Source organism: Sceloporus undulatus, chromosome 4 (assembly GCF_019175285.1).
Source record: "Sceloporus undulatus isolate JIND9_A2432 ecotype Alabama chromosome 4, SceUnd_v1.1, whole genome shotgun sequence".
NCBI lineage: Eukaryota > Metazoa > Chordata > Lepidosauria > Squamata > Phrynosomatidae > Sceloporus > Sceloporus undulatus.
In genome coordinates this window covers 175178538-175187975 of record NC_056525.1, presented here as the reverse complement: position 1 = coordinate 175187975, position 9438 = coordinate 175178538, and the positions used below count along the sequence as shown (strand labels likewise).

General features: G+C 39.5%; 1 protein-coding gene across 4 annotated transcripts in view; it reads right to left on the bottom strand.

Annotated features, from left to right (window-relative positions):
• Nucleotides 1–9438, bottom strand: part of CDKAL1 (CDK5 regulatory subunit associated protein 1 like 1) — a 332139-nt gene that overhangs the window by 224701 nt on the left and 98000 nt on the right. For all 4 annotated transcript variants that reach the window (XM_042462008.1, XM_042462010.1, XM_042462009.1 and 1 more), the window contains one exon: nt 8548–8668. In XM_042462008.1, the coding sequence (XP_042317942.1) occupies nt 8548–8668 (121 nt within the window). The remainder of the gene's footprint in view (nt 1–8547; nt 8669–9438) is intronic.

The window sequence follows — 9438 nt, the reverse complement described above, 5'->3', positions numbered from 1 at the left end:
TTGTATCCCACTTTCCCCCCAAAACTGGGACTCAAAGCAGCTTACAGTCTAAAAGCACAGTACAATTAAAAACTTGCAAAAGTGACAATTAAAATGGAATTAATAATAATAATAATAATAATAATAATAATAAATTATATATATATATATATATCCCGCTTCTCCCTTCAGATTGAACAGTAAAAACATCATAAAATACATACAAAATACATTAATCAAAAATAAAAAGGGGACGAGATGTTATAGTATTGCTCACAGTCGTAAGAATCGAGTCATCATATTCAGATGTTCAAAATCAGATTAGAGGAGATCCGCTGGATAGGCCCGCCGGAAGAGATCCATCTTCAATGCCCTCTTGAAGGCTTCCAAAGAAGGTATAAGACGGATCTCTTCTGGTAAGTTGTTCCATAGTCTGGGGGCCATCGCAGAAAACGTTTTACAAGAGGTGGTTTTCAACCTGGTTTTGGGGTGTTCTAATAATTTTGTACCATATGTCCTGAGCATGCAGGGCGGATTATGTAGGGGGAGGCATTCCCTTAAGTAACTCGGGCCTAGGCCATGTAGGGCTTTATAGGTAATAACTGACACTTTGTATTGCACCCGGAAGCTAATCGGCAGCCAATGTAGAGATTTCAACACTGGTGTAATGTGCTCTGATCTCGGTGTCTTGGTGATCAGTCTGGCTGCAGCATTCCGAATCAGTTGGAGCTTCCAAACTTGGTACAAAGGTAGTCCCATGTATAGCGCATTACAGAAATCTAAACTAGAGGTTACCAGTGCATGTACTACTGTTTCAAGGACCCCTTGAGCCAGGTAGGGACGCAGTTGGTGTATCAGCCGAAGTTGACACCATGCACTCCTGGCTATCGCCTCCACCTGAGATGTCAACTGTAGAGACAAGTCCAGGAGTACTCCCAAACTGCGAACTTCATTCTTCAGGGGAAGTGTGACCCCGTCAAGGATGGGTTGGGAAATCTCTTCCCCAGACCAGGGACACCTATCAAGAGCACCTCCGTTTTCTCTGGAATCAGCTTGAGTTTGTTTTCCCTCATCCAGCCCATTACTGACTCAAGGCAGGCATTCAGAAGAGAGATGCCATCCTTAGTCACTGCAACAGTTGGAGACATAGAGAAGTGGATTTGGGTGTCATTGGCATATTGATAACACTGGGCCCCATGTCTCCGGATGATCTCTCCCAGCAGCTTCGTGTAAATGTTAAAAAGCATGGGGGACAGAATGGCGCCCTGAGGGACGCCAGATGTCAGTTCTCTTTTACGAGAACAACTGTCCCCCAGCATCACCATCTGGAATCTGCCCGAGAGGTAGGAACAGAACCACTGGAGCTCAGTGCCCCCAATACCTAATCCCCTCAGGCGTTCCAGAAGGATACCATGGTCAATGGTATCAAATGCCACTGAAATGTCCAAGAGCACCAACAGGGTCACACTTCCCCTGTCAATGCCCAGACGGAGTTCATCGACTAGGGCGACCATGGCAGTCTCAACTCCGTATCTCGCCCTAAAGCCAGTTTGCAATGGGTCCAGATAATCGGCTTCATCCAAAACAGCCTGGAGTTGGAAGGCAACTGCCCTCTTGATCACCTTGCCCAAAATAGGTAATAAAGAGACTGACCTATAGTTATTCCTTATCAGGGGGTCTAGAGAGGGTTTCTTTAAGAGTGGCTTAACCACTGCATGTTTAAGTGCTGATGGAAATTTCCCCTCTCTAAGGGATGCATTTATTTTAGTCTGAAGCAGTGATGTTACAGCATCCCCTCCCTGAATGGTCAGCCAAGATGGGCAGGGATCAAGAGGGCAAATCGTCTTCCTTACACATCCAAGGAACTTGTCCATTTCATCAGTACTCACAAGCTCAAATTAAACTATTACAATATTAAAACAGGTCATTTGTTTAAAATAGAATATAATGTTCATATACTTAGCTGCTCAGGTGTAATTTAACAAGTTTTTAAAAACTATTCATTTCTACAATTATGTTCCCCTAAAAGTACTACCATTAGCTAGCAATCTGAAATACAAACTTAGCATTGTTATCAGAAAACTTATAAGAGCAGTAATGATGCTTTACTATCATGCCTGATATTTTCTAATAAGTAAGGTAGTAGGATCTATATAGGAAGTCGATCCAATTGAAGGGAAAAAAATCCACATTTAAAAACATATTGATTTGGATGATTTATTGGCCATAGATCAAACTGTAACCGAATAAGTGAAATTGTTCAATGGGCAAACTGTTTTCACTTCAAAAATATTTCTAGTTACATGCTTATGGTTCTAGTTCTGTGATACCATATTGTTTGACTTTCTAAATAATACACTGCCTTAAAAGTACTTTTACCAAGATTTTCACTAAAAATTATATCATATCCAAGAGTAAAGTCAAAGAAAGTAATCCCATAGAAATGATCTTGAGAAGGGGAGAGGGAGGAGAACCAAATGAGTGATTAGCCTTTGCTTAAACTGAGCTGTCAGCACTTCCTTCAGTACTTGAAAGTCTTGTTTCTCACTAACAAAGAGGGTCTTCTATTGGAAAATAAAGGTCACTTATGGTGCAGCCTTCCTACGTCAGCAGGCAAATTTCGACTATGACTTTCATTCCAAGTACAAAATTCTTCTGACAGACAAATAAGAATAAGAAAACATTAAGTTAAAAAATTAGATTCCCAAAAAGGCTTTCTATAAAATAAAGCTATAAATTTGACAGCTTGATCTCTTGTACACATTAACCCATAAAAAGGCTCCAAAGAACACCATGGGCCTTATATGTGAGTACATGGCTGAATCTGCACTGCAGAAATAATGCATTTTGACACTGCTTTATCTTCCCTGGTTCAATGCTAGGGAATGCTGGGGCTTGTGGTTTGTTGGCAACAGAGGTCTCTGCCAGTGAAGGCTTAATCTCTCACAAAATGACAAACCACAGAATTTCAAACCACCCTTTCATTATTTTTTGCCCTCAATCTAATAATTAATGCATTCAGTGTATTTCTCCACAGAATGATTTTTTGCAACCATTTGGGACATGCAAATACCAGGCCAAAACTGCAGAAAATTCTCCCTTGTGTTCAACTAAGATATTTTTCAGCTGGGAAATGAGTAACAGTTATAATGAGCAGTAATATTCTTTCACTCCCTATCCCAGAGACATACTGAACTGGTGTGGCAAATAATTAAACATGGCAGCAAGCAGACTGTATTGGTATGAGTGCCTGAACTAGGGTTTTAATCCCTATCAGCCATGTGAACTCCCTGGATGAGCTTTAGCAAGTCACAGCCTCAAAGGAAACAATAGCAAACACCCTATGAAGAAATCTTTCTCTCTCTACATACACACTACTGAATATGTCCAATTGTGTTTAGGTCTGTATCTGAAATCGTGGCTCTGTCTGTCCATTTTTGGAACAAGATTTGTTTCTGGCTCTCAGATGTTTATGCGCTCAGTATAGCAAAAGAAGGAGTGGACAACAATAACAATTGTACAATTACAGTTTGAATGAATGAACAATAAGGGATACACAGCCTTTCCAAATCAGTAAGCACCTTGATGGTTCATAGTCTAAACATCAGAAAATGAATGAAACATTTTTTTAGAAAACCATTTTAGGTGCTTAATACTATCATTAGGCAATAAGATCAAATTCAGACAATAAGATGGAATTCAGATATGGTGCCACTACTACTGCAAAGTGGCCCACAAGCCATAAAGTTGGCCATCTTCTGGTGAAGACCTGACTGTTTTAGGCCTGAAACAGATGGGCCAAATAGAGTGGCTTCCGACTGCTTTGGGGGTGTGGCATTTATCTGAAGCAGCCAGAAGCTGCTATGAGGCTGCCTGAAGCCACCGGCAAAAAGAGTGGAACAAATTTCTTTTGGGACCGCAGCGGCAGCCCACTTTAGGAGCGGGCAGTCTGGTCAACGCAGTCCTGGAGCAGTCACGGCCGGAGATTGCTCCTTCAGGGCCATCTGCTTTGGCCCTCTGTCACTTTTTTTCTTAAATGCCTGGTAGAATACTGGTTTCATTTGTCTTTTTCTTCTGTTGATGGGCTACTTCTCCTTGTACTTTATCTTAGAAAATAAATCAAAGCAAATAATAATAATAATAATAATAGAACAGAACAATAACAAATATCAAAATGGACACCCAAAACATTTTGCAGTTGAACTGCAAAAAGTAATTTTGTTTAAAGGATCAACTAGTCAAGAAAATGACCAAACAGAAATGACTAACCAAACCAAGACAGCAATAACAAAAGAGATCTGTGGCTGAAGAATTTTGTATGTTTTTTAACTGAGATTATTGCTGATTGTTTTGTTATTTTATTATTGTTAGCTGCTATGATTTACTTTCTGTGATAAAGAAGGATGGGTGGGGAAATTCAGAAGTGCTTATAAACTTATGTTTAAAAAACTCTGAAATAGTATGTAGAAAAGAGATGAAGCAACCAACAACCTGAGTTCTGCACAGACTTGAATATGTTTATAAAATGTATCTTGTGGCTTTTCCATTCTTGTGCCTCTGTAAAGACTCATTAAGATCAAAAAGACTTTTTCTGCTATGTAATTTGAGGTTTTGTTCATATGCAACACATGGATTGCCACAATTAGAGAAAATGAGGCAGGTGGTGTGGAATTTTAGAACTCAAAATTTTTCTTTGAAAGACCAAGATGGAAAAAAAATTGTACTTGAGAAACAATTCTAATGTACAAAATACAGATGCACACGAATACTAAGAGTGTGCATGTGTATCTGTTGTGCTAGTCGTCTGTACTCTGTAGTGGGAAACCAACATATACATACATTTGAATGCAATACTTCATAAATGAGGTTATCTTACTTTGCCCTAAGGAATCTATTTTCCAATACAAAAGATAATATCAATAATTGGGCTGGCTAACACTACAGGTCTATTTGTCTCTGTCTACCTATCTAGCCACACACACACTTCTATTATATATATTCTATCAGTTACCACAGCTAGGGAGGAAATGGTTGTTGTGTGCCTTCAAGTCATTTCCGACTTAATGCAACCCTAAGGCAAACCTATCATGGGGTTTTCTTGGCAAATATCTTCAGAGGGGGTTTGCCATTGCCACCCTCTCAGGCTGAAAGAATGTGACTTGCCCAGGTTCAACCAGTGGGTTTCACAGCTAAGCTAGAATTTGAAGCCTGGTCTCTAGAGTCATAGTCCAATGTGCAAACCACTACTCCACACTGGCTGGTCTCAATTCAAACTGCCCCAGACTGTGGAAACTGGAGACAGGCAGGTCGTCTTTTTCTTTATGTGGCTTGTTCAAATCATCTTGAGCAATCTAGACTGCAATCAGCTTTCTCCACTATAACTGTTTTGTTTGTAGGATGTTTCAACAGATATTTGTGCAACATGGTGCTAGTTTTAAAAGAGGCAAATAGTTGAGCAAGGAGGGTGGCTAACCCCCTGTCTTTGGGGTGCCTCCTCCACTAGGCTGGCTAGTGGTTAGCCTTAATAAAAGGGAAGAGGCTGCCTTTCCAACTGTGATTCTGTTCCTCTGAACTGCAGCACAGAGAAGCTGCCATTAAGGAAGAAAGAAAGCATGAATAGTAGAAATAGTAGAAATGTACTTCCCCAAGGAGCAGCTATTTCAGGGCAAAGCCATTTAGTAGACAAGCTGTAATAAGCAATTTTAAAGGGGATGTCAGTAACAGATCCAACAACAGAACTGACTCTAATTACCTTGTATAAAATGCTACTTTAGTTATGTTGGGCCAAGACATACTCTAAACTATGAAAACTGTGTGTTAGTTGCTTTGGATGCCTCAAGGGTAAGATAGGATATAAAATTAAAAACATTAATAATACATCGACAAATCAGAGTTACTGATTTCAGCACACACATGTTTAGTGATGTCGAACTTCATGAATAAAACAATGAAAATAATAAGCTATATTATTTGGATTTAAAAAACCTCTGCATGCATAGTTGGAAAAGTAATTGCAAAACTCTCTGTCAGAAAACCCATTTGAATAGCATAATTAGGAAATAGTATCTTTGATGTATTCCAGTAACACACATCCAAACACACACACGTATACACTATCCCCAGAAAAAGACCTCAGGCAGAAATCAAAGATTTTGTAATGTTTTCTGCAGTAAACAGTTATTTTCTCTTTTCCTCTCGTTTGCTATACTAATGTGGTTTCCCATAACTTTCAAGCACATATTGTTATGGTCATGGAAATAAATATAAAAGCTGCATACATGTTTCTTTTTGTCCCAGTGAAATTAACCCACATTACCTATTATAGTTCCCCCCATTCTGTTGTTATATGTCATCAAGCCAGCTTCAACTTATTGTGACCCTATGAATGAGATCTTCAAAACCCCTGGAGAATTAACAGCCCTATATTACATCATTAACAACCCTGTATTACATAATGTTTATGATCACAAAATAAATAAGATGAAAAGGGCACAAGGAACTAAATTTTTTTTACCCTCTCTTTTCTGTACTGATTTCCATGCTCATCTCTCAAGTCTTCACACAGTAGAATGTACTGCCTCATTTTCACATAAGGGAAATCTTTGCCAGAGATAATGCCAGTTTATGAACATGAAAGGAAATGGGGCACTGTTGCAATGAAAACTATCTCAAGAAGCTAAACATGTAAGTGGATGGTATCAAAGGCCTGCATGGTGTAATGGTTTGAGTGTTGGACTATGACTCAAGACCAGAGTTTGAATCCCCACATGGCCATGGAAATCCACTGAGCAAGTCACGCTCCCTCAGTCTCTGAGGAAGGCACAGGCAAACTCCTTCTGAACAAATCTTGCCAAGAAAACCCCATACTAGATTTGCATTAGGATCACTGTAACCTGTAAATAAGTTGAAGGCACACAACCACCACCACAACCATAAAACAAGACATAATCCAAGTAGGGTAGATATTATGAAATCGCCAGAAACTTTTTTTCCACCATGAACATTAGAACAAGGGTGGACAATTTTGGAAGCTGGGAGGTGGGAATATCTCTGTCTCTCAAACTTTCTGGGTACTTCACAGACTGTCAGAAGTCCCCCCTCCCCACCCCAAATGGAGAACAAACAAATCTAAATAGAAGAGTCCACTTCTGGCTTTGAAAAATGGGTGCTATTCTACATTGAAAAGTGCTAGAGGCGCAACAACTGAATTAAACTGTTCCTGGAGGTTTCCAGAAGACATAATTCACCCTTTTTGCCAGGAAATGAAGAGTCAGTCTGACAATATTCATATTTGGAGGTTGCCAGGGGTTTTATACTATCACAATATCCACACAGAACATGCATTTCCTATGTGACTCGCAAATTCTAGCTGCATATATATTCCATCTGAAATGTGCTTGTGGTAGCTAGAAGTAAAAAATAATTGTACTAAACCAACAGTGGGCAACTGCAGAAGAGATGGGGGCAATCCCCTCTCAGCAAACTCCCTCTATGCTACAATGGTGAAACAGGAGGAGCATTACATAACTTCCCAGATTTGACTTTTGAGAAGCTTTTTGGAGATTGAGGTAGACAAGCCACTCTCAGCTACCATGTTTTTGTGGTAGTTCTATGTGTGTTTGTGTTTTTCAGCTAGGCTGAAAAAAAATACAAACTGTCTGTGGGAGCATCTAGGAGTATCAAGGGTCTCCTGGTGACTTTGTCGTCCACAAAATGAGGCCTGGGATCATATACTGCCCATGAGCCACATCATCTCCATCCCTACACTAAGCCCTTGTGCTGCAAGGAGTGAGTGCACAGACATGAGAGAACTGGCATGAAGATCTGAAAAGAAGGCGATACAGAACAACAATATGGAATGAAAAAGTAGAAATATCAGAGACTTAGAGCACACTCCTGAGCCCTGCCGCAGTGTCAGGACACCATTTTGGCATGCACATGTTCACATAGTGCACGCACCAATGACGTGCCTCATGTGCCACATCCAAATGGTGCAGCGCAGAAGGGACATCATTGCATCACTCCAGGGTGATAATGGTGCATTGTTGCCACAACGTGCAGTCGCCGTGATAACGATCTGCAGGAAAAAGGGGAGGCATCTTGCTGCCCCTTTCTGCCCGTCTGTACCCCCCCCCCCCCCCCACACACAAAATCTCAAAAGTTTTAGAAGCTGTGACATGGAGAGTAAACAGCCCTAGAATTGACTACACTACATTGAATAAATGGAACAGGAAAAGACATCTCAAACTCAAAATATGCACATAAACTGACCGTTTAGAACTTCAGGCTGGAAAACTAATCCTCACATTAAAAACACTTATCACAACATAAAACTAAGATCTTAGCAAAAGATAAGAAAATAACAGGTATTAAAGTACACAAAACTGTGAGTTGTAAATAAATAATTATGCATCTTTTAAAAGCATTAATGCCACTGGAGTTTTTACTGTTTTCCTTTACATTTTTTTATGGGATGACCTGTGACAGCTACGCATTAAGAACAAACAAAAATGAAATTGAATTTCTAGGCAGTATTGAATATTTTATGTCAGTTTGAATGATGCTTACCCTGTATTGATGGAAATTATTTCTATCAGTGGGTTCTTTCTAATCTTTGGCAAATCCAATCGAGCTCCCCCCAACCGTTTTCCATTATCCTTTTTCTGACCCAGCAATCTCACAGAGTGACCTTTAAATAAAGAAAAAATAATGCACCATTACACAAAAAAACATTCCAACCAAACATTTTGTTAAACAAAAATACACTCAAGTCTGCCATTCTGCACGCACTTATTGGAGAGTTAAGTCTCACTGAGCTCAACAGGAGCTGTTCTGAGTAGACATACACAGGATTACAGTATGATGTGTTACATTACAATTTTATTTTATTTTATTTTTTGGTTAACAAATCACTAATCAAGCAAAGAGAAATCCAAAGTCCCTTCTGTTTTATTTTCTTAAGCAGTTTGATGTAAGCAGGCCAATCAATTTAAAAAGTCATGTTCTTAATTAAGTAGCAGCTTTCTAATGACAATTGCAGCTGAAACAGTTTTATGGAGTTCAGTTTTTTTCACTTAAAATCATTAAGACTACAGAACTGAAAATAGATGGCAATATGTACAAATACCCTAAAGATACCAGATCCTGTCCAATACTGGAAGCTAAGCAGAGTCAGCCCTAGTCAGTACTTGGAAGGAAGAAAGCCAATGAATATCAGGTACAGCAGACTATATTTCAGAGGCAAAATCACCTCTGATTATTCCTTGCCTAAGAAAACCCTATGAAATTAATGGGATCGTCACAAGTTGACACGCTTGAACAGGGGTAGGCAATCTTTTTGAGCCGGGGGCTGGGTTGCTGTCCCTCAGACAACTGGGGAGCTGAAGCCAAAAAATAAATAATTAAATAATTTAAAAAAAAAACTAAATATATAAATAAACCAGGACAAATGTAGGACAA